At 43.8% G+C, this 27,069-nt stretch overlaps 1 protein-coding gene across 2 annotated transcripts in view; it reads right to left on the bottom strand.

Moving 5' to 3' along the window:
• Positions 1-27,069, bottom strand: part of LOC106569086 (beta-1,4-galactosyltransferase 2) — a 141,538-nt gene that overhangs the window by 86,304 nt on the left and 28,165 nt on the right. For both annotated transcript variants that reach the window (XM_014140075.2, XM_014140076.2), the window contains exon 2: positions 23,213-23,636. In XM_014140075.2, coding sequence (XP_013995550.2) covers positions 23,213-23,636 — 424 coding nt within the window. The remainder of the gene's footprint in view (positions 1-23,212; positions 23,637-27,069) is intronic.

The following is a 27,069-nucleotide window of genomic DNA, read 5'->3' as shown; positions in this document are numbered from 1 at the left end:
CAGCGGGGACTGTGAAGCAACACAAACATCGGCACAGACACATGCATACACACACACACACACACACACACACACACACACACACACACGATAACATACGCACTATACATACACATAGATTTAGTACTGTAGATATGTGGTAGTGGTGGAGTAGGGGCCTGAGGGCACACAGAATGTTGTGAAATCTGTGAATGTATTGTAATGTTTTTAAAATTGTATAAACTGCCTTAATTTTGCGGTACCCCAGGAAGAGTAGCTACCAAATACAAATTTGAATGTTAGTTCGTAATAGCCTAGTTTGTTAAATAGCCTAAAAAAAACAAAATATTTGCTAAATATACATGGCTTTCTGTCACGACTCCTACCGTATGTAGCTCCCACTCCTGTTCGGGTGGCGCTCGTCACCGGCCTACTAGCTGCCACTGATTCCCTTTTCCCCCTTTTCGTTTATTGTGTGCACCTGTTTTTGGTTTGGGCTGATTAGCCACCTACTCTGTGTGCGGGATTATTTGATCATTGTATAGCTTGTGAATGCACGCTCATTGTGTTTTGAGGTGCGAGTGCGTATTTTGCGCTGACCTGTTCTGTCCCATGTGTTTGGGCACTTTGGTTTTTTGTGTGCGCTCTAGTTCGCTGTTGGGGCGGCTTGTGTTTTGCCGTTGTGTGTTTAATAAATAACACTACCCTGCATTCTCTGCTTCCTGCTCCTGACTCTGCACCCACTACGCCCAAGCGTTACACTTTCATTTGGAAATATATTGTTAACATAGCATTCACACTAATATAGGCCTACTGTAAAACGTATTATGACTGAGCCATGGACATGCCAAATGTCACTATTGATAAGACCTAAAAGATTGTGAATAATTCTTATCAAATTCTAATAAAACGAAACATCAACTAGTTTTAAATAGGCTATGTGTAAATACAGTTACAGGCACCATTATTGCTCCCTGTGGGCATATAATATTAGGCCTAAGACAATGTACACTATGGAGGGTTTTACGCACATCCAAACTTTTCACAGGAGCTGTGAAAAATATCCAATATAAAGAGAAAGGGGGAATGTCCAGACACCGTTACTGCTCCCAAATATATATAGCTATTGCCTACCATTGACATTGATATGGCCAGTCGTGACTTTTCCACGTGAAAGGTAAACAAACAAACATGCAAATATAGCCTAAAAGAGGATTCAGCACCACAGACAGCGATTGGAATTCCAGCGATTTGACAGTAAGTGAAAGATGCATTTTTGGACAAAATGATAAACAAAAAACAACAAGCAATCTTTTAAATAACTTAATGTTCCTAAACAGGCTTCCTACAGTCACAGACACCTTTCATTCAAGCTGGAAATCTTTGCCAATGGGTGTGCGTGTGTGTAGGCTACCTGCCCCTCCCCTCTGAAGCATAGGTTACTGTAGCCTACTGACAACATTAGAAGCATGAATCAGAAATTAGGGAGAGTTGTTTAAAAGAATGGATTAACTTTTTCAATTCAAGTTATCACATTTCACATTGGGTTTATTAACTACAAAAAGGTAAGATGTGTTTTAATTCTAGTGCTGCTAGCTAACATTTTCTCTGGTGGTCCAACGTTAAACCAACTTGGAAGTTCAACGATATTGAAAGTTCCCACATAGAAGCCACTCCACGTCCTCTAGCACTGGCCTTTTATCCCATGTTGTCCAATGGCACTTACCAGTAAACAATTCAGTTATACACCGTTATGACATGAATAATTGAATCCAATGGAAAAATCATGCTCATCCAACCATTCAATGACCTCTCATGCTCTATGGGTGGGGGCATTGTCATCCTATGGGGGCAAAGCCATAGTAGACAAAATAATGGCCTGCCCAACATTTTTATACATGACCCTAAGCAGGATGGGATGTTAATTGCTTAATTAATTCAGGAACCACACCTGTGTGGAAGCACCTGCTTTCAATATTCTTTGTATCCATCATTTACTCAAGTGTTTCCATTACTTTGGCAGTTACCTGTATTATAATGCACCAAACATAAACCTACTGTACGCTTCATAACACTGATGTGAGGTAAACAGTTAAAATACAGAAATATTGTCATGATCATGTCATATCATGAATCTATGGATAAACTACACTAGTAAACTATAAAGTGACTATAAAGAGAAATGTAGTCTAAACCTTGATCTTCCCTTTGTAACTGGTATATAATAGTCTGCAGTATCCCTTCATTCTAAGGCAGATTGTCACTCAAACAATTCTTCATTTACTTTTATGTAAATATGAGGAAACAAATTCAACAGAGATTTCTATTTTTAGCTAGTTTGCCTGACTACCTTGTCCAAGTCTAACAGGATCATTTAATTGGAGGGAATATCTGCTATCACGTGATGGACAGATACAGTGGGGCAAAAAAGTATTTAGTCAGCCACCAATTGTGCAAGTTCTCCCACTTAAAAAGAAGAGAGGCCTGTAATTTTCATCATAGGTACACGTCAACTATGACAGACAAAATGAGAAAAAAATATCCAGAAAATCACATTGTAGGATTTTTAATGAATTTATTTGCAAATTATGGTGGAAAATAAGTATTTGGTCACCTACAAACAAGCAAGATTTCTGGCTCTCACAGACCTGTAACTTCTTCTTTAAGAGGCTCCTCTGTCCTCCACTCGTTACCTGTATTAATGGCACCTGTTTGAACTTGTTATCAGTATGAAAGACACCTGTCCACAACCTCAAACAGTCACACTCCAAACTCCACTATGGCCAAGACCAAAGAGCTGTCAAAGAACACCAGAAACAAAATTGTAGACCTGCACCAGGCTGGGAAGACTGAATCTGCAATAGGTAAGCAGCTTGGTTTGAAGAAATCAACTGTGGGAGCAATTATTAGGAAATGGAAGACATACAAGACCACTGATAATCTCCCTCAATCTGGGGCTCCACGCAAGATCTCACCCCGTGGGGTCAAAATGATCACAAGAACGGTGAGCAAAAATCCCAGAACCACACGGGGGGACCTAGTGAATGACCTGCAGAGAGCTGGGACCAAAGTAACAAAGCCTACCATCAGTAACACACTACGCCGCCAGGGACTCAAATCCTGCAGTGCCAGACGTGTCCCCCTGCTTAAGCCAGTATATGTCCAGGCCCGTCTGAAGTTTGCTAGAGAGCATTTGGATGATCCAGAAGAGGATTGGGAGAATGTCATATGGTCAGATGAAACCAAAATATAACTTTTTGGTAAAAACTCAACTCGTCGTGTTTGGAGGACAAAGAATGCTGAGTTGCATCCAAAGAACACCATACCTACTGTGAAGCATGGGGGTGGAAACATCATGCTTTGGGGTTGTTTTTCTGCAAAGGGACCAGGACGACTGATCCGTGTGAAGGAAAGAATGAATGGGGCCATGTATCGTGAGATTTTGAGTGAAAACCTCCTTCCATCAGCAAGGGCATTGAAGATGAAACGTGGCTGGGTCTTTCAGCATGACAATGATCCCAAACACACCGCCCGGGCAACGAAGGAGTGGCTTCGTAAGAAGCATTTCAAGGTCCTGGAGTGGCCTAGCCATTCTCCAGATCTCAACCCCATAGAAAATCTTTGGAGGGAGTTGAAAGTCCGTGTTGCCCAGCGACAGCCCCAAAACATCACTGCTTTAGAGGAGATCTGCATGGAGGAATGGGCCAAAATACCAGCAACAGTGTGTGAAAACCTTGTGAAGACTTACAGAAAACGTTTGACCTGTGTCATTGCCAACAAAGGGTATATAACAAAGTATTGAGATAAACTTTTGTTATTGACCAAATACTTATTTTCCACCATAATTTGCAAATAAATTCATTAAAAATCCTACCATGTGATTTTCTGGATTTTCTTTTCTCATTTTGTCTGTCATAGTTGAAGTGTACCTTTGATGAAAATTACAGGCCTCTCTCATCTTTTTAAGTGGGAGAACTTGCACAATTGGTGGCTGACTAAATACTTTTTTGCCCCACTGTAAATGGCTAATTGCTGTATATCTTTCCTCTTGTCACTTAAAGCCATCTTGTTACAACATTCTTTGACGGTGATATGACATTTTATTTGACTTTCATAACCTTTTTTCTAGCTACCTTGACAGTTCACCCGTTTGTTAAAACTACACTAATCAGACAGTTGTCAGTTTGCGGGAGTACAGTGTTGAGGACAATTTGTCAGAGCTGCCAGTCTGTCACACTATATCCTGTGGCATTTCTCTAGTGAGGAATGCTACAGACAATTTGACAGACTGACTGAGTTATAGCTCTCAACCAGAGAAAGTATAAACAAACATAACTTAAAACACTTTGATGAAGCAATACTAGAGATGAGTCATGAGTGGTAGTGGAGGGTACCTACTGCTAAACATGATCCAGGATAGATATACAATATGAAAAATATCCACATAGGAATCCTCGGTCATAAGTGAACAAAATAAATTGATCATGGTCATTTGGCCTTCTAAAATGTCAAAGCGCTGCAACATCAAACTACAATGCATCATAACATCTGTACACCACTAGCCAAACCCCTCATCCTATTATGTATTGTTCATGACCATCCGGCTAAGCTTATTGTATGAATAGGTCCATGGCTAATTCAATTGGGCTGGCTCAAATCCTTTGATCTTTTCAAGGCTCACATGTACAGTACAGGTTAAAACTCTGTGACACGGCATACCTCCGCATGCATTAGAGACAATGCATTATAAATAAATTGATCAATTATAAAGCGAAGCATGTTTCTACAATTCCTCTTATTGAGAACAATCCACATGCGGTATGGTATTCTATATGAAGTAATGCAGGCAGCAAGATGCTAAGAGTAGTATATATACTGTATGTGGAGACCTTTGTGTCTTTTCTGTATTTTCATTCTGTTGCTGTGGCTTGCTGAGAGAGAGATAGAGAGAGAGGAAAACAATTCTGTTGCCTTGCAGATGACAATATCAAGCCTGTTTTGTCATTTATCATTTAGAGAGCTAGAGGTTCATCTAGTTAGGCCAGGCATATCTTAATGGTTGCCTGGGAGTGGAGGAGGAACGAAAGGGACGGAAGCAATTTTCTATCCCCGCTAGACGCACAAACCCGGAGCCTTGCTTTGGCGTTCATTGATTCTGTGTCCACTATTCTCCCCGAGACGCTGACCTGATGTGACAATCTTAATACCGACACCCCATTAAATATCTGAAAATATATATTTACAGAATCCACAAAGCATCTGGGCAGGCCAAAAGTTCATCACAACAAGATTGTCATTTGGATGCAGTAGGATGAGGATAGGAAACCATCTAATTTATATGCAGTTAAAGTGCCTATTATGCTATTATGGTGTCCAGAGCACTTTAGTGTCATTGTCGGGCTGGTTTTGTATGTCTCGCTGGGTAATTGAAGCTGGTCGTCTGTATCTGAAGGGACAGTCACAGTATTATTGAACACATTGCAGTTTGAGCTGAGATAATGAACTGTTCTCTTTTCAGAGCCCGGTCGTTTCTCTTACATACTGTATGTCATAACATGTCCGTTTCCTAATTCACCATCTGGGCTGAGATCGATGACGGTCTTAGTTTGCTCCAGGAAGCACTCACAAAACGTTACAGTATTCACTCATAGGGAATGCGAGCGGATAGAACAGAGGAATAGATTAAAAATGTACTTCCACTATCACTATTCCCTGTTCTAGGAAGAGAGAGCACCCTAAACGAAGACCACAGTCCCAAAGAGACCACACTCCTAAAAACACAAAGTGTTGTTTCTAGCCACCCAGCACATGCCATTGTTCTTAACACAATAACAATGTCAGCCAGTAAGATGAGCCAATGAACCTACTCCTATGACACCGTCCTCCCAACCAATCAATTTTACGCTAGGAGGAGGATCACTAATTACATATGCTGCATCATGACCTAAATATTCACTGAGCATTTGGAAGGTAGCAGGCGGGAGGCTGGGGGGTTAAGGGGTGAAAGGTAGCAGGCAGGAGGCTGGGGGGGGTGTTGTTGAAGGGGTGGTGAGGGCTGGTGCTGACTCTCCTCTAGATCAGGGTTTCACAACCCTCTCCTCGGGGACCACCAGACGTTTCACATATTTGTTGTAGCCCTAAACTAGCACACCTGAATCAATTATTCCACTATAACCAAACCCTTGACTAATTGAATCAGATGTGCCAATTCAGGGCTACAGCAACTATGTGAAACGTCTGGTGGTGTCACATTCGTCGTAGGAATTGGACCAAGGCGCAGCGGGAATGTGTATGCTCATCTTTTATTACGAAGAAAACCAAAACAAACACTTAAACAAAAATAACCACGAAAAACAGTCCTGTAAGGCACACAGCTTACATACGGAACAACTACCCACAAAAACCCATGGAAAAACACCCCTACTAAATAGGACCTTCAATTAGAGGCAACGAGGAACAGCTGCCTCCAATTGAAGGTCAACCCAATAAACTAAGCATAGAAATACAAAAACTAGAACGAACATAGAAATATACTAACATAGAACATTAACCCAAAAAAACCGAAACACGCCCTGACCAAACTACAATAACAAACAACCCCTTTTACTGGTCAGGACGTGACAGGTGGTCCCCGAGGAGAGGGTTGTGAAACCCTGATCTAGATAACGCTACAAAGATCTTCCTCATAGAGAGAAGGCCCTCATCCTCTGCCCTCCCCCAGTGCCAGTCCCAGACAGGGAAACATGAATAAATACAAAACCCCAGTGTCAGGCCACCATTATAACGGAAAAGACGCTAATTTAAAAAGTGGAAATGGGGGAAGAAAGAGGCAGGAAAAGTTTGAGGATAAATAAGTAAAGAGAGTGCTCTCCTTTTCCTGCCTGAAGCTCAAAGGAGCAGTGCATACAGCTAAAAGTCACTTACTGCATGCTGTACTGTGACGGGGGGAGGCGGGGGGGGGGCACCACTAATGGGGTTTTAGGGAGATTCACAATATATACAGTACCAGTCAAAAGTTTGGACGCACGTACTCATTCAAGGGTTTTTCTTTATTTTTACTATTTTCTTCATTGTAGAATGATAGTGAAGCAGTCGTGGAAAAAGTACAAAATTGTCATACTTGAGTAAAAGTAAAGATACCTTAATAGAAATAGACTCAAGTAAAAGTGATCCAGTAAAGTACTACTTGAGAAAAAGTCTAAAAGTATTTGGTTTTAAATATACTTAAGTTTCAAAAGTAAATGGAATTGCTCAAATGTTCTTAAGTATAAACCATTTAAAATTCCTTATATTAAGCAAACCAGGCGGCACAATTTTACTTAAAAAAATGTAATTGATGGATAGCCATGGCAACACTCAAGACATAATTTACAAACAAAGCATTTGTGTTTAGAGAGTCCGCCAGATCAGAGGGAGTAGAGATGCCCAGGGATGTTCTGTTGATAAGTGTGTGAATTAGACCATATTCCTGACAAAATGTAACGAGTACTTTTGGGTGTCAGGGAAAATGTACGAAGTAAATAGTACTAGTAGTATTATTTTCTTTAGGAATGTAGTGCAGTAAAATTAAAAGTTGTCAAAAATATAAATAGTAAAGTAAAAGACTTAAGTAGAACTTTCAAGTATTTTTACTTAAGCACTTTACACCACTGTAGTGAAGACATCAAAACACATGGAATCATGTAGTAACCAAAAAAGTGTTAACCTGTTAGGGCTAGGGGGCAGCATTTGCACGTCTGGATAAAAAAAATGTACCCGATTTAATCTGGTTACTAATCCTACCCAGTAACTAGAATATGCATATACTTATTATATATGGATAGAAAACACTCTAAAGTTTCTAAAACTGTTTGAATGGTGTCTGTGAGTATAACAGAACTCATTTGGCAGGCAAAACCCTGAGACATTTTCTGACAGGAAGTGGATACCTGATGTGTTGTACTGACTTTAAACCTATCCCATTGAAAAACACAGGGGCTTAGGAATATTTTGGCACTTCCTATTGCTTCCACTAGATGTCACCAGCCTTTACAAAGTGTTTTGAGTCTTCTGGAGGGAGATCTGACCGAACAAGAGCCATGGAACGATGATGTCCCATTAGACACCTGGCGCGCGAGTTCATGTTGGGTACCCTCGTTCCAATACGTTATAAAAGAGTATGCATTCGTCCACCTTGAATATTATTCATGTTCTGGTTAAAAAGGCCCTAATGATTTATGCTATACAACGTTTGACATGTTTGAACGAACGGAAATATATTTTTTCCCCTCGTTCATGACGAGAAGTCCGGCTGGCTTAGATCATGTGCTAACTCGACGGAGATTTTTGGACATAAATGATGAGCTTTTTTGAACAAAACTACATTCGTTATGGACCTGTGATACCTGGAAGTGACATCTGATGAAGAGAATCAAAGGTAATGGATTATTTACATAGTATTTTCGATTTTAGATCTCCCCAACATGACGTCTAGTCTGTATCGCAACGAGTATTTTTCTGGGCGCAGTGCTCAGATTATTGCAAAGTGTGATTTCCCAGTAAGGTTATTTTTAAATCTGGCAAGTTGATTGCGTTCAAGAGATGTAAATCTATAATTCTTTAAATGACAATATAATATTTTACCAATGTTTTCTAATTTTAATTATTTAATTTGTGACGCTGACTTGACTGCCGGTTATTGGAGGAAACGATTTCCTCAACATCAATGCCATAGTAAAACGCTGTTTTTGGATATAAATATGAACTTGATAGAACTAAAAATGCATGCATTGTCTAACATAATGTCCTAGGAGTGTCATCTGATGGAGATTGTAAAAGGTTAGTGCATCATTTTAGCTGGTTTTATGGTTTTGGTGACCCTGTCTTTGACTTGACAAAACATTACACACAACTCTTGTAAATGTACTGTCCTAACATACTCTAAATTTATGCTTTCGCCGTAAAACCTTTTTGAAATCGTAAAACGTGGTTAGATTAAGGAGATGTTTATCTTTCAAATGGTGTAAAATAGTTGTATTTTTGAAAAATTTGAATTTTGACATTTATTTGGATTCAAATTTGCCGCTCTTGAAATGCACCTGCTATTGATGGAGTGCACCACGGGTGGCACGCTAGCGTCCCACCTAGCCCATAGAGGTTAAACAAATCAAAATATATTTTAGATTTTAGATTCTTCAAAGTAGCCACCCTTTGCCTTGATGACAGCTTTGCACACTCTTGGCATTCTCTCAACCAGCTTCATGAGATAGTCACCTGGAATGCTTTTCCAACAGTTTTGAAGGAGTTCCCAGATACCGTTGCAAGAAAAAGTATGTGAACCCTTTGGAATTACATGGATTTCTACATAAATTGGTCAGAAAATGTGATCTGATCTTCCTCTAAGTCACAACAATAGACAAACACAGTGTGCTTAAACTAATAACACACAAATTATTGTATTTTTGTTGTCTATATTGAATACATAATTTAAATATTCACAGTGTAGGTTGGAAAAAGTATGTGAACCTCTAGGCTAATGACTTCTCCAAAAGCTAATTGGAGTCAGGACTCAGCTAACCTGGAGTCGAATCAATGAGACGAGATTGGAGATGTTGGTTAGAGCTGCCCTGCAAAATAAAAACCACTCACAAAATGGGAGTTCGATATTCACATGAAGCATTGCCTGATGTGAACCATGCATCGAACAAAAGAGATCTCAGAAGACCTAAGATTAAGAACAGTTGACTTGCATAAAGCTGGAAAGAGTTACAAAGTATCTCTAAAAGCCTTGATGTTCATCAGTCTATTAACCTCTTGGGGCTAGGTGGGACGCTAGCGTGCCACCCGTGGTGCACTCCATCAACAGCAGGTGCATTTCAAGAGCGGCAAATTTGAATCCAAATAAATGTCAAAATTCAAATTTTTCAAATATACAACTATTTTACACCATTTGAAAGATAAACATCTCCTTAATCTAACCACGTTTTACGATTTCAAAAAGGTTTTACGGCGAACGCATAAATTTAGAGTATGTTAGGACAGTACATTTACAAGAGTTGTGTGTAATGTTTTGTCAAGTCAAAGACAGGGTCACCAAAACCATAAAACCAGCTAAAATGATGCACTAACCTTTTACAATCTCCATCAGATGACACTCCTAGGACATTATGTTAGACAATGCATGCATTTTTAGTTCTATCAAGTTCATATTTATATCCAAAAACAGCGTTTTACTATGGCATTGATGTTGAGGAAATCGTTTCCCTCCAATAACCGGCAGTCAAGTCAGCGTCACAAATTAAATAATTAAAATTAGAAAACATTGGTAAAATATTATATTGTCATTTAAAGAATTATAGATTTACATCTCTTGAACGCAATCAACTTGCCAGATTTAAAAATAACCTTACTGGGAAATCACACTTTGCAATAATCTGAGCACTGCGCCCAGAAAAATACGCGTTGCGATACAGACTAGACGTCATGTTGGGGAGATCTAAAATCGAAAATACTATGTAAATCGTCCATTACCTTTGATTCTCTTCATCAGATGTCACTTCCAGGTATCACAGGTCCATAACGAATGTAGTTTTGTTCAAAAAAGCTCATCATTTATGTCCAAAAATCTCCGTCTCGTTAGCACATGATGTAAGCCAGCCGGACTTCGTCATGAACGAGGGGAAAAAATATATTTCCGTTCGTTCAAACATGTCAAACGTTGTATAGCATAAATCATTAGGGCCTTTTTAACCAGAACATGAATAATATTCAAGGTGGACGAATGCATACTCTTTTATAACGTATTGGAACGAGGGTACCCAACATGAACTAGCGCGCCAGGTGTCTAATGGGACATCAACGTTCCATGGCTCTTGTTCGGTCAGATCTCCCTCCAGAAGACTCAAAACACTTTGTAAAGGCTGGTGACATCTAGTGGAAGCAATAGGAAGTGCCAAAATATTCCTAAACCCCTGTGTTTTTCAATGGGATAGGTTTAAAGTCAATACAACACATCAGGTATCCACTTCCTGTCAGAAAATGTCTCAGGGTTTTGCCTGCCAAATGAGTTCTGTTATACTCACAGACACCATTCAAACAGTTTTGGAAACTTTAGAGTGTTTTCTATCCATATATAATAAGTATATGCATATTCTAGTTACTGGGTAGGATTAGTAACCAGATTAAATCGGGTACATTTTTTTATCCAGACGTGCAAATGCTGCCCCCTAGACCCAACAGGTTAATGGAGAAAGTTCAGCACTGTTGCTACTCTCCCTAGGAGTGGCCGCCCTGCAAAGATATCTGCAAGAGCACAGCGCAGAATGCTCAATGAGGTTAAGAAGAATCCTAGAGTGTCAGCTAAAGACTTACAGAAATCTTTGGAACATGCTAACATCTCTTGATGAGTCTACAATACGTTAAACACTAAACAAGAATGGTGTTCATGGGAGGACACCACGGAAGAAGCCACTGCTGTCCAAAAAAAACCATTGCTGCACGTCTGAAGTTTGCAAAAGTGCACATGGATATTCCACAGCGCTACTGGCAAAATATTCTGTGGACAGATTAAACTAAAGTTGAGTTGTTTGGAAGGAACACACAACACTATGTGTGGAGAAAAAAAAGGCACAGCACACCAACTGCAAAACCTCATCCCAACTGTAAAATATGGTGGAGGGAGCAACATGGTTTGGGGCTGCTTTGCTGCCTCAGGGCCTTGACAGCTTGCTATCATCGACAGGAAAATGAATTCCCATGTTTATCAAGACATTTTGCAGGAGAATGTAAGGCTATCTGCCCGCCAATTGAAGCTCAACAGAAGTTTGGTGATGCAACAGGACAACGACCCAGAATACAGAAGTAAATCAACAACAGAATGGCTTCAACAGAAGAAAATACAGCTTCTGGAGTGGCCCAGTCAGAGTACTGACCTCTACCTGTGGCATGACCTCGAGAGCGGTTCACACCAGGCATCCCAAAAATATTGCTAAACTGAAACAGTTCGTGAAGAGGAATGGTCCAAAATTCCTCCTGACCACTGTGCAGGTCTGATACACAAATACATAAATAATTTGGTTGAGGTTAATGCTGCCAAAGGAGGGTCAACCAGTTATTAAATCCAAAGGTTCACATACTTTTTCCACCCTGCCCTGTGAATGTTTACACAGTGTGTTCAATAAAGACATGAAAACGTATAATTGTTTGTGTGTTATAAGTTTAAGCAGACTGTGTTTATAATGACACAAGGCGAGACCCAGATGCAGACCCAGGAGGCAGATGGTTGGAGTCTTACAATATTAATTCATCCAATAGGGTAAGGCAAGACAATGGTCGTGGACAGGCAAAAAGGTCAAAACCAGTTCAGAGTCCAAAAGGTACCAAAGGGCAGGCAGAATCAAGGTCAGGGCAGACAGGATGATCAGGCGGGAAGATAGTCCAGAGTCAGGCAGGGGTCAAAACCGGGAAGAATATCAAAAAGAGAATAGCAAAAGGAGATTGGGAAAAACGATGGTTGACTTGACTAACATACAAGACGAACTGGCACAGAGAGACAGGAAACACAGGGATAAATACACTGGGAAAAATAAGCGACACCGGTGGGGGTGTCGACAATCATAGGATTCGACACCTAGGGACGCCACCTGACGCCACCTGGCGTCGAACCTGGGCGCATACCTGGCTGACCGGGGTGTCGGCGGTGGAAATCGGCGATGAGGGCCGGGTCCAAGATGTCTTTAGCAGGGACCCAGCACCTCTCCTCCGGGCCATAACCCTCCCAGTCAACCAGGTACTGGAAACCCCTGCCCCGTGGTCAAACCTTCAGGAGGCGTCTCACCGTATATGCTGGCTGGCCACCGATAACCCGGGGGGGAGGGATGGGCCTGGAGATAGAAGACAAAGGACAGTGAGACACAGGCTTAATTCTAGACACATGGAAGGTAGGGTGAATACGAAGGGTACGGGGGAACACAAGATGGACAGCAGTGGAACTCAGGACTCTGGAGATGGGAAAAGGACCAATGAACCGGGAAGACAGCTTGCGGGACTCTATCCGAAGGGGTAGATCCCAAGTGGAAAGCCATACCCTCTGCCCAATGCGGTAGCGGGGAGCTGGGGTCCGGCGATGGTCCGCTTGTCGACGATACCTGGAGTTGGTCTTGAGAATAGCCGCCCTGGCTCTTCTCCAGGTACGTCGACAGCGGAGGACAAACATCTGGGCTGAGGGTACGCTGACCTCCTGCTCTTGTTCAGGGAAGAGTGGAGGCTGATACCCCATGGAGCACTCGAAAGGGGAGAGTCCTGTGGCAAAACTGGGAAGAGTGTTCCGGGCATACTCCACCCAGACCAGTTGACGGCTCCAGGTAGTGGGATTGGTTGAGACCAGGCACCTTAAGGTGGTCTCCAGGTCTTGGTTGGCTCGCTCCGACTGACCGTTAGTTTGGGGATGGAATCCGGGTGACAGGCTGGCCCGACGACCCAATAAGGGTGCAGAATGCCTTCCAGAACTGAGACGAGAACTGAGGACCCTGATCGGAGACCATGTCAACTGGGAGTCCAAGGATCCGGAAGAGATGCTGCACCATAAACTGGGCCATCTCCTTGGCAGAAGGTAGTTTGGGGAGAGGGATGAAATGGGCAGTCTTGGAGAACAAGTCGACTACCGTCAGAATGACAGTGTTGCTGTCAGACGGAGGGTGCCCAGTGACAAAGTCCAGAGATATATGAGACCAGGGACGATGAGGAACCGGTAGTAGCTGCATGAGGCCAGAAGGAGCTTGCCATGGAGTCTTGTTTTGAGCACACGCAGTGCATGCGGTGACGAAGGTAGAGACATCAGGGACCATTGTGGGCCACCAGAAATGTTGTCGAAGGAAAGCTAGTGTATGACGGGACCCTGGATGACAGGTCAGCCTGGAGGAATAAGCCCATTCCAGGACCCGGGACTGGACTGGGTTAGGGACAAACAGTCAGTTAGCAGGGCCCTCTTCAGGTCCAGGCTGGGAGCGTTGCGCCTCGTGAACCAGGTTCTCAATACCACAATCCACAGTGGCAGCAAGGCATGAGGTGGGGAGAATGGTTTCGGAAGTCGAGGGTGTGGCAGAGGAACTGTATAGGCGGGAGAGAGCATCAGGCTTCACATTTTTAGACCCTGGATGGTAGGAAATGGTAAAGTTGAATCTGGTAAACAGGAGGGCCCACCGGGCCTGCCTTGAGATGAGGCGCTTGGCTGAACGGAGATATTCCACGTTTTTATGGTCAGTTCACACCAGAAATGGCTGTTCTGCTCCTTCCAGCCAGTGCCTCCACTCCTCCAACGCCATCTTCACCGCCAGGAGTTCTCGGTTGCCAACATTGTAGTTCCTCTCAGCAGGAACTACGATGGGACAGGAAAGCACAGGGATGAAGCTTTTGGTCCTGGGATGATCGCTGGGACAGGATGGCCCCCACTCCAAAAACCGAAGCATCCACTTCCACCACAAAGGGGTCCAGATGGATGAGGATGGGTGCTGTTATGAACTGATGCTTCAGGTCCACAAAGGCTTTGTCGATAGCTGGAGACCATTTGAACGGTACCTTGGGGGAGGTGAGTGCTGAGATGGGGGCCGCCAGGGTGCTGTAATCCCGAATGAAACGGCGGTAGAAGTTTGCAAAACCAAGAAACCGTTGCAACTGCGCCCTGGACGTTGGTTGAGGCCATTCCACCACTGCTTTCACCTTTCCAGGATCCATCTGAACATTGCCCTCAGCAATGACATATCCCAGTTAGGTGATAGAAGAGCGGTGGAACTCACACTTCTCGGCTTTCACAAACAGTCCTCCAGGAGGTGCTGAAGGACCTGTCTGACATGGAGTACAAAACAGGATGTCATCCAGGTAGACGAACACAAACCGGTTTAGCATGTCCCGAAGCACATCATTGACCAAAGCCTGGAAGACATATCGTCCACTGGCTGAGTTAAAGGCTGTCTTCCACACATCCCCCTTGCGTATCCGAACCAGGTGGTAGGCATTCCGAAGGTCCAACTTGGAAAACATGGTAGACCCCTGGAGAGGTTCAAACGCCGAGGAGAGGAGAGGTAGGGGGTAACGTTTTTTTGACAGTGATATTGCTAAGTCCCCGGTAGTCAATGCATGGGCGCAGGGTCTTGTCCTTCTTCTCCACAAAGAAAAACCCTGCGAAAAACCCAGGAGATGCAGACGGACAGACAGCCCCAGTGGCCAGAGACTCTTCTATGTACTCCTGCATAGCAATGGTCTCTGGTCCGGACAGAGAGTACAACCGACCCCAAGGTGGTGAAGTGCCTGGGAGAAGATCAATGGCACAATCATAAGGACGGTGCGGCGGAAGGGAAGTAGCACGTGCCTTACTGAACACTTCCAGGAGGTCATGGTATTCCGTGGGGATATCAGAGACATATACAGTCTTGCTAACCTCCTGAGGAAGGCGACTAGGGGAAGGATGTGCTGCTTGAAGGCAGTGAGAATGGCAAAATGAGTACGGGAAAAACACGCTGGTTGACATGACTAAAATACAAGTCGAACTGGCACAGAGAGACAGGAAACACAGGGATAAATACACTGGGGAAAATAAGCGACACCTGGAGGGGGTGGAGACAATCACAGAAACAGGTGAAACAGATCAGGGTGTGACAGTGTTTGTCTATTGTTGTGACTTAGATGAAGATCAGATCAAATTTTATGAACAATTTATAGAGAAATCCAGGTAATTACAAAGGGTTCACATACTCTTTCTTGCCACTGTATGCTGAGCACTTGTTGGCTGCTTTTCCTTCACTCTGAGGTCCAATTCAACCCAAACCATCTTATTTGGGTTGAGGCCGGGTGATTGTGGAGGCCAGATCATCTGATGCAGCATTCCCCCACTCTCCTTCTTGGTCAAATAGCCCTTACACAGCCTGGAGGTGTGTTGGGTCATTGTCCTGTTGAAAAACAAATGATAGTCCCACTAAGAGCAAACGAGATGGGATGGCGTATCGCTGCAAAATGCTGTGGTAGCCATGCTGGTTAAGTGTGCCTTGAATTTAAAAAGAATCACAGACAGTGTCACCAGCAAAGCACCCCCACACCTCCTCCTCCATGCTTCATGGTGGGAACTACATATGCAGAGATAATCCGTTCACTTACTCTTCGTCTCACAAAGACACGGCGGTTGGAACCAGAAAACTCAAATTTGGACTCATCAGACCAAAGGACAAATCTCCACCGGTCTAATGTCCATTGCTCGTGTTTCTAGGCCCAACCAAATCTCTTCTTCTAATTCATGTCCTTTAGTAGTGGTTTCCTTGTAGCAATTCGACCATGAAGACCTGATTCATGCAGTCTTCACACAGTTGATGTTGAGATGTGTCTGTTACTTGAACTCTGTGAAGAATTTATTTTTCCTGCAATCTGAGGTGCAGTTAATTGCCGATTTCTGAGGCTGGTAACTAATGAACTTATCCTCTGCAGCAGAGGTAACTCTAGGTCTTCTGGGTCTCCTGTGGCGGTCCTCATGAGAGCCAGTTTCATCATAGCGCTTGATGGTTTTTGTGACTGCACTTGAAGAAACATTCAAAGTTCTTGAAATGTTGAAATTATCCGGATTGACTGACCTTCATGTCTTAAAGTAATGATGGACTGTCATCTCTCTTTGCTTATTTGAGCTGTTACTGCCAAAATATGGGCCTGGTCTTTTACCAAATAGGGCTATCTTCTGTATACCAACCCTACCTTGCCACAACACAACTGATTGGCTGAAACGCATTAAGAAGTTAATAAGGCACACCTGTTAATTGAAATGCATTCCAGGTGACTACCTCTTGAGGGAGTGTGCCAAGAGTGCGCAAAGTTGTCATCAAGGCAAAGGTTGGCTACTTTGAAGAATCTCAAATACAAAGTATATTTGGATTTGTTTAACCTTTTTTTGGTTACTACATGATGCCATATGTGTTATTTCATAGTTTTGATGTTTTCACTAGTATTGTACACTGTAGAAAATAGTCAAAATCAAGAAAAACCCTGGAATGAGTAGGTGTGTCCAAACTTTTGACTGGTACTGTATATCTAAAAATATGTTTTCTCTAAATAAGAGTTGTTTTACAATTAAAGGTCAAATACACTGCATTTCTGGCTTTCAAGTCAGTCTATAAAAATGACCTTTTTTATTACAAATTTAAATAGAACCATACATAATGCACATTCACAAATATCTTCTTGTGTCAGGCTTTCGGCTATAGAAACTGAACACAGGTCTCATCAAAAATCTCTCAAGCCCACATGCTAGTGATTAGCCAGCTAATCTTTATATTTCAAGTTTAACCAACTTGGATCTATTTGCTAGCTAACAGTTCAACAGTTGAATTGTTATGAACACTCCCTTCTGTCTGTCTCTAACTGTTTGAAACGCATGTTAGCCTGTCCACTTTGTTCAGATGCTGTACGCAAGTGGCCTACCTTGTTTCTCAGAATAAGAACGAATTGCCAATTCCTTATATAATTGTGTTTTATGCTTATTGCACATTTATAAAACACAGACTAAACTGCTAATATAACAGTCTTTGGCTAAAATGCTGCTAGCGGGACATGGTACCACAATGCCATGCGCAACGAACTGAGCATGAATTTTCCAGATTCAATATTCATCAATGTTCATGTTGTAGTAGTGTCTGCTCTCAATCTGAGTAGTTGAGACATAAAAAAGGTATCTTTAGAAAGGTTAACTTCAACTCTTTTACAGTAAAATCATCTCAATGTCCCTATGACCGATTCTGTTAGACCAAACCTCAAATGCAAATAGTGAGTTGAAACCACTTGTAAGAGAGGAAGAAGTGATCTCTCAACTTTGTTGGTGTGAGAGGCAGCTGGAGGTGCTTGGTATGTGTAAACCATAGAGGAAGAGGCAAAGCCTAAAACCTGTCCAAAATAAGCCCAATGCATTTCTATGGGTTTATTTTGAATAAAAACTGGTCACCTGCCTTCCCGCGTTTGGGACAACGACTCCCATTGTTAGGGCGGAGACATGCAACTCTTCATTATATACGGATCTCTGGTGTAAATGAAGAGATGCACACAGCACAGAAGGAACGAAAGAGACAAGACCAAAAATACAACATGAAAACAAGTGGACATAAACGGTCTTAAAAACGAAAAATAACAAAACCTTGATTCTTCCGATACAGGCATTTGGAAAATCGCGCAAAAACATACATATAAATTAATCAAATTAATTTGATATATTGCCCAGCCCTAGGTCACTATACTGAGAACTTTGGTGGTGGATCTCCTGTATTGGTGGCTATGCTTCACATACAGTTGAAGTCAGAAGTTTACATACACTTAGGTTGGAGTCATTAAAACTCGTTTTTCAACAACTCTACTTTGTGCATGACACAAGTAATTTTTCCAACAATTGTTTACAGACAGATTATTTCACTTATAATTCACTGTATCACAATTCCAGTGGGTCAGAAGGTTAAATACACTAAGTTGACTGTGCCTTTAAACAGCTTGGAAAATTCCAGAAAATGATGTCATGGCTTTAGAAGCTTCTGATAAGCTAATTGAAATCATTTGAGTCAATTGGAGGTGTACCTGTGGATGTATTTCAAGGTCTACCTTAAAACTCAGTGCCTCTTTGCTTGACATCATGGGAAAATCAAAAGAAATCAGCCAAGACCTCAGAAAACAATTGTAGACCTCTACAAGTCTGGTTCATTCTTGGGAGCAATTTCCAAACACCTGAAGGTACCACGTTCATCTGTACAAACAATAGCACGCAAGTACAAACACCATGGGACCACGCAGCCGTCATACCGCTCAGGAAGGAGACGCGTTCTGTCTCCTAGAGATGAACGTACTTTGGTGTGAAAAGTGCAAATCAATCCCAGAAAAACAGCAAAGGACCTTGTGAGAATGCTGGAGGAAACAGGTACAAAAGTATCTATATCCACAGTAAAACACGTCCTATATCGACATAACCTGAAAGGCCACTCAGCAAGGAAGAAGCCACTGCTCCAAAACTGCCACAAAAAAAAGCCAGACTACGGTTTGCAACTGCACATTGGGACAAAGATTGTACTTTTTGGAGAAATGTCCTCTGGTCTAATGAAACAAAAATAGAGCTGTTTGGCCATAATGACCATCGTTATGTTTGGAGGAAAAGGGGGGAGCCTTGCAAGCCGAAGAACACCATCCCAACCGCGATGCACAAGGGTGGCAGCATCATGTTGTGGGGGTGCTTTGCTGCAGGAGCGACTGGTGCACTTCACAAAATAGATGGCACCATGAGGAAGAAAAATGATGTGGCTATATTGAAGCAACATCTCAATACATCAGTCAGGAAGTTAAAGCTTGGTCGCAAATGGGTCTTCCAAATGGACAATGACCCCAAGAATACTTCCAAAGTTGTGGCAAAAGGACAACAAAGTCAAGGTATTGGAGTGGCCATCACAAAGCCTTGACCTCAATCCCATAGAAAAATTGTGGGCAGAACTGAAAAAGCGTGTGTGAGCAAGGAGGCCTACAAACCCCACTCAATTACACCAGCTCTGTCAGGAGGAATGGGCCAAAATTCACCCAACTTATCGTGGGAAACTAGTGGAAGGCTACCCAAAACGTTTGACCCAAGTTAAACAATTTAAAGACAATGCTACCAAATACAAATTGAGTGTATGTAAACTTCTGACCCACTGGGAATGTGATGAAAGAAATAAAAGCTGAAATAAATCATTCTCTCTACTATTATTCTGACATTTCACATTCTTAAAATAAAGTGGTGATCCTAACTGACCTAAGACAGGGAATATTTACTCTGATTAAATGTCAGGAATTGTGAAAAACGGAGTTTAAATGTATTTGGCTAAGGTGTATTTCAACTTCCAACTTCAACTGTACATGCACTGGACACCAAACTAATGCACTATGACACATTTTGGCCTGGAAGATAAATTCAGATGTAGTGGCCTTCAGGATCTGAAACATTACTGTGTAAGTACAGAAAAGGTCAAGACTTGTATTTTGATTTGATGGAGCCAGGTAGACATTCCGAACAGTGTCATTTCTCAAAGCAGTGTAATGGCTTTGTTCAGCTGACCTACAGTAGTAGATGTATAACCCCAGACCTGGTAATTACATGCTAAGCAAACAGACATCCATCAACTTTGCACTCTCTCTGAGTGATGATCCTCCTTCAGAAAGCAACACTACCACAGCAGTGATTGGTGTAATCCAACGGGGAAAAATACCAATGACAAGCCAGGGAGAAAGACTGGAGCTGTCTCCTCTGATGGGGAGTTGTGTCAGTCCCCTCAGACTGAACTGAAAACCCAGCAGAATTTGGCATTAGGGTTGGTTCAGTGCCCGGCATCCAGCAGCATAGGATTGGCTTTAGTATTAGTACAGCAGGGAAGTTAAAAGACTGAAATCAATAAACCTATGGACACCAACTCCAATATAGGCAACAACAAAAATGTGTATGCCTCAATGAGTTCTAAATTACATTATTTGTTGGAAGTGATAACACCAGCACTGCACCAGCATAGTCCTCCTGTCTGGCAATGCCAGGGTTGTGGGTTTGATTCCCACGGGGGACCAGTGCGGAAAAATAAAAACAATTATGCATTCACTAATGTAAGTCGCTCTGGATAAGAGTGTCTAGGAAAATGTTATAGCTCCAACATTCGTAAAATACTGCAACCCTGTCAGGCAAATATTCCATATTTTGCCATTACAATTTGTTTTGTTAAGAGGTTGCAGAGGTTGCATACCCACAATGACAGCTGACTGACTGCCATTAAAGCTGACCAAATTCATATAGAAATGTGAGTTATAGGTCTGTCATTCTCATTGAAAGCAAGTCTAAGTAGCGGTAGATCTGTCCTTTGTGCGCTATTTCTATGCTTCCCGTTCTTATGTTTCGCTTTTGTATCTTTTACTTTCAGTTTTGTACACCAGCTTCAAACAGCTGGAAATAGAATATTTTAGGTTACTGAACATAGATTTCACAGCAGTTTAGATGGTACAATGATTCTCTACACTATACATTGCTTGTTTTGTCATATAAACTGTTATTAGGCAAACTATTAAAATTTTAACAGACAGAAAATGGTCAAGCGATTTCTGCATATTGCACCTTTAAGGGAGGGAGGGAGGGAGGGAGGGAGGGAAGAGTGCGAGAGAGAGGGAGATGGAGAGAGAGAAAGCTGCAATGGAATGGAAGCCCACCGCAAGTCCAAACACAAGCAGCACCTGTCAGCTGGGTTGGGAGTCTCCCCCGTCTCGCCCTGGCCATGGCCCCCTCTCCCTGGGGCCTCCCTCCCTCTCCCCTCCACCATCATCTATCTATCTGCACCTGGCTGTGACTAACACAGAGGCATTCTCAGTCTCTGACTCTGTCTGCAATTCATTACCACCCCAGGCACCTACTCCATCATTGAGAGAAGAGGCAAGGAGGGAGGAAGGCTAGGCAGCTAGCTACCTGGGCTGGCCATGAAGCACCAGACCACGCAGCCTCCTCTCCCTCCATGCTAGGGAAAGAGAAGGCAGTGGCAGTCACAGAGTCATATCAAATCTAATTCAATTGAAATAGCCTAATTACAGAACGGGTAATTGCATTCATTATGGACTCTATGAAAAGTTGATTCACATTCATCTGGATAATGAATCATTATTCTGATTTGGGATTTTGACATTGTAGATAATTGGTCGACAACAGCAACAAAAATGTATCAAACGGACTAGTTTACTGATATGGAATGGTTGAACTACCATAATGTGCCTAACAACACAGTAACACTAATTCATACACACACTTCAGATCTATCTACATGGTCAAGAGAAGTGTCAGGTTCAAAGTGTTAATTTCTTCCACTTTGAATCTGTCATAGTGGGGTCATTAAAACAGCTCCATCAAGCCACCCAGACAACAGCAGATTAGCTACTTAAGCCTTCCTACAGCAGTTTCCCCAGGCAGACATCTCTGTAGCAAAGACAGTGATTATCTGAGAATACCCTACACACAGAGCAACGCTGAGATAAACAGAATTACACAACGCACCTCGTTGCTTGCATCTATTCTAGCTAGACAAAATGCGAGGTCATGAATGAAAGTTAAAGCTGGAGCTCTGTTCTTTGCAATCACACAATGCACTTACGGACCGTGGTAAAGCCCAGGCTTTGTAACAAGCTTTAGAGCCAGTGCATCAACCACTCATTGAGGGTAGGAGGGAGGGTGTGTGTGTGTGTGTGTGTGTGTGTGTGTGTGTGTGTGTGTGTGTGTGTGTGTGTGTGTGTGTGTGTGTGTGTGTGTGTGTGTGTGCCAAGTGGGGGGGGGGGTCTAACAGTAAACAACCACTCAGTGCTGATGTGTCTCCTAAAGACATCCAGTCAACAACTGTAAAGTCAGTGGAAACCTCAATCAAGAGAAATAAAGAGGGAAACAGATGCATAGAAGTGGAGGGTCATGAGACAAAGAGTTGGTTTGCCCACAACTCCCTCAAGACCTCTACTTAAAACTCATTAGCAGGAGCTGAGTGGCAAAGGCCTTGTGCTCGCAGGCATATCTAATGGCATAATGAGCAAGAAAAGCCTCGCAATGACAAGGAAGTTAATGAGGTTTTCTGCTGATGAAGGGAATTCTTACAAAGGTAACTGGGATTTCCCTATCGCAGCAGCTTTAAATTGAGTTTGCTGAAAGCCTAAAAGGAATAACTCTAACGCCACACAGCCATATATCTTAGTTGACTATATTTTCCAGTATTTGAAAGAATACTGTTGTGTTAGTCTTTCCAACGTCGCGTTGGACTAGTGGTGTTTCTTTGGATGAAATATATATTAGAGCCGAGAGTGCTGACAGTAAATCCATTTTATGTTTCACCCGGGCAGCCCAGAAAACCCACAGAAACACTAGCTTTTACAGTAATTGGAGTAAACATTCCATCCACTACATTTTAGAATAGAAAGTGGTTGCCAGAGAGCCTGCTGCTCGAACACATGCAGGCCTCTATCTCTCTGACATCTATTTTCAAATTACAACACACTATACTAATTAGAGTAATTAACTATTACCAAAGCCCCTTGTTCAGATTTCCTAATGATGATAGTATCTGATCTGTGCTATAATAACTGCTCCGGTCTGGTTACGCATCAACCACAGTAGTTAAACAAATATATCTGAGCCAGCACAGTATAGTTCGGGTCGGCATGGTAATGTGAACAGGGTACTATTTCATTAGTGTAAAAGGGGCTCCTCAACTACCTAGACCAGGGGGTATCTCCGGGCAAGGTGGTATAGGCTTGGTAGTCGGCGGTGTGTGGTTTCCCTCGGGTCGTATGGTGGGCAGCAGCTGGTCTGCGGTGGCCAGGTAGCTGGCGTAGGTGGCGTTGGGCCGGCTGAGGTTGTAGTAGTAGTGGTGTCCGTTGCGGCTGGCGTTGCGGCCATTGTTGAAGCGGCTGAAGATCTGGTCGAAGCGCTGGCTGTAGACGTCGAAGTAGAGGATCATCATGATGACGAAGTGCACCAGGCAGAGCAGCAGGACAGCCTTGCAGATGCGCTCCAGGGTCCGGCCCAGCATCAGCCGAGTCATGGTCGAGCCTGTCGCCCCCGCTGCACAGCCTGGGGCATTCACTCGGTCGGTCCCTCCCCTGGGCCTGGACTGCTGCACACTGGCTCCCACTATCACCTAAGGAAGGACCAGGGAAAAACATGATGTTAAAATTAAATATATATTTTGTTGCCATTCAGGTTAATTAGGCCTAACACAGGAAAAGAGCAGTAGCCTTATCGAATTATGTCTGTCCATCCTTTCTACAGTATCTGTATATTATATGTCATGTACATGTTGAAAAGAAAAGACAAATCAAGGAATAAACCAACAGCACCCATTTTGGTAGTAAAATCCAATGTAGCCAATAGCCCATTCCAGCCAACAATGTGATTTGAAAAACACTTATAATTATAGCTGTGAGTAGCAATGAACATGGTTCACAGGACGACAGAAAGGAGACAAGATCAGTTGGATAACAAAGCAAGCACTATCATGTAGGAACTATCTTCTCTATGTGCAATCAGTGAAAACATGACCATGTTTATTAAAGACTGATTTAATGAGTCTAAATACAACATCTGGAGTGAATCTGATGTATGGTTCATGAGGAGAAGATGATTGCAGATGATTTTGAGCATTAAAGTTACATATGCAAAGAATGAGTTCAGTGTTGTCCATCTTAAGGACGTCTATTACATTTTAATCACTTAGCAGATGCACTTATCGAGACATACAGGAGCAATTAGGGTTAAGTACCTTGCTCAAGGGCACATTAACAGATTTTCACCAAGTGCATGATAGTGATGACAAGTTTCAAGTTGATAGACCACTGTGAAGTGGATTTGCAGTGGTTTAAATGGACACATAAAATCTGATTTTTTTACAATCCAAATATGGTGTCATTTGGTCCTATATGTTTTGCATATGCTAATATGCATCTACTGGTTTAGTGTGGCAAACTTTGAAGGCATAATCGTTATTTTCTCAAACTCTTTAGGGACTATTGTGATGAGTCCAAAGACCAAATTTGGAGTGAATCTGACTTTTAGTCCAGAAAGTCAGATAGTTATTAACTAGATAGTTATTATTATTTAGTTATTATTATTTTAAGCATGAGCGTTACATAGTCAAAAAAGTCAATTTCTATTATCTTTAAGATATCAATGCCAAACTTAACACGGTTCTTCATGGGAATGTCTTTGATGACCCTAAGTTTCAAGTTGATAAGCCATTGTGGAGCAGTGGTGGGAAAAGTACCCAATTGTCATACTTGAGTAAAAGTAAAGATACCTTTATAGAAAATAACTCAAGTACAAGTGAAAGAACACGCAGTAAAAAAAACTACTTGAGTAAAAGTCTAAAAGTATGTGGTTTTAAACACATAAAGTATCAAAAGTAAATGTAGAAGTATAAATCATTTCAAATTCCTTATATTAGGCAAAGCAGATAGCCAGGGGCACGCTCCAACTCGCAGACATAATTTACAAACGAAGCATGTGTTTAGTGAGTCCACCAGATCAGAGGCAGTAGGGATGACCAGGGATGTTGTAACGGCTGTCTACGGAAGAAGTGGACCAAAATGCGGCGGAGTTAGGGTTCGTCATTTTTAATGTTACGAACACTATGCAATTAACAAAACAACAAAACTGACAGCCAACACAGTCCTGTCAGGTGCAACAACAGTGACAAGCACAATTACCCACACCCCACAACGGAAACGTAGGCAACTTATGTGTGACTCCCAATCAACCACAACCCTCTACAGCTGTGCTTGATTGGAAGTCACACGGCCAAAATTAAATGAAACAATAAAACACTTACTCCCCTTCTGCCACGTCCTGACCCAACTACACCCTCTACTGGTCAGGACGTGACAGTACCCCCCTCAAGGTGCAGACCCCGGGATGCACCTACAAAAAGGAAAACACAAAAAAATCCCCAACAAAAAGGAACACCTAAACAATAAGGGAGGGAAGGGAGGGTGGCTGCCGTCACCGACGGCACTGTGCTACACCCTCCCTCCCCAACCCACCTATCCTGGAGGTGGCTCAGGTGCAGGACGTGGACCTCGCTCCACCTTCGGCGTCACCCACTCTGTTGGCGCCGATCGCTGCGCCGGGCAGACTGGCCACTCGGGCTGACCCTGGCAGACGGACCACTCGGGCTGGGTCGGAAGGCATGCGGGCCACTCGGGCTGGGCCGGAAGGCATGCGGGCCACTCGGGCTGGGCCGGAAGGCATGCGGGCCACTCGGGCTGGGCCGGAGGGCAGGAGGAACACTCGGGCTGGGCCGGAGGGCAGGAGGAACACTCGGGCTGGGCCGGAGGGCAGGAGGAACACTCGGGCTGGGCCGGAGGGCAGGAGGAACACTCGGGCTGGGCCGGAGGGCAGGAGGAACACTCGGGCTGGGCCGGAGGGCAGGAGGACCACTCGGGCTGGACCGGAGGGCAGGAGGACCACTCGGGCTGATCCTGACAGGCCGGGCACCCTGGCAGATCAGGGCAGGCGGGCACCTCTGGCAGAACCGGGCAGTCCGGCCACTCCGGCAGAACAGGGCAGTCTGGCCACTCCGGCAGAACAGGGCAGTCCGGCCACTCCGGCAGAACAGGGCAGTCCGGCCACTCCGGCAGAACAGGGCAGTCCGGCCACTCCGGCAGAGAACAGGGCAGTCCGGCCACTCCGGCAGAACAGGGCAGTCCGGCCACTCCGGCAGAACAGGGCAGTCCGGCCACTCCGGCAGAACAGGGCAGTCCGGCCACTCCGGCAGAACAGGGCAGTCCGGCCACTCCGGCAGAACAGGGCAGTCCGGCCACTCCGGCAGAACAGGGCAGTCCGGCCACTCCGGCAGTTCAGGGCAGTCCGGCCTCTCTGGCGACTGTTGACTGGCGGGCTTGACCAGGATAGGGAGATCCATTGGAGGACTGGTCCGTGGAGGAGACACGGGCTTGACCAGGATAGGGAGACCCACTGGAGTACTGGTCCGTGGAGGAGGCACGGGCTTGACCAGGATAGGAAGACATGCAGGAGGCTTGGTTCTGGGTGTAGGTACAGGATGTGCAGGGCTGGGAAGACATGGAGGAGGCCTGTTTCTGGGCGCAGGCACAGTCTTTACCAGACAACCAGCACGCACCTCAGGACGAGTATGGAGAGCTGCCTCAGGTGACATCATACCCACGACACGCTCATTAGGGCGAATGCCGTACTTTATGCACCACACTAGCAGCTCTCTCATCTCTCTCTCTCCTAATTTTCCCATTAACCCCGTCACAGTCTCTGTCTCATAGCCCTCGCTCACCTCCAATGTCATCCCGACTGGCTCTGGTTCCGACCTCAGCTCCACCGACTGTCCCGTGTGCCCCCCCCAAAAAAATATTGGGGCTGCCTCTCGCGCTCGTTGCGCTCTCTCTCCTCGTAGTATCGCCTCTCCGCTCTCGCCGCTTCAATCTCCCACTGCGGGAGGCGATAATCCCCAGCCTGAGTCCATGGTCCCTCTCCGTCCAGGATCTGTTCCCATGTCCATTTGTCCATAACGCAGTAGTCCTGCTGCTCCTTCCTCTTCCGCCGCTTGG

Source organism: Salmo salar, chromosome ssa14 (assembly GCF_905237065.1).
Source record: "Salmo salar chromosome ssa14, Ssal_v3.1, whole genome shotgun sequence".
Classification (NCBI taxonomy): Eukaryota; Metazoa; Chordata; class Actinopteri; order Salmoniformes; family Salmonidae; genus Salmo; species Salmo salar.
Note: the sequence above shows the minus strand (reverse complement) of the source record. Positions and strands in the feature narration are given on the sequence as shown.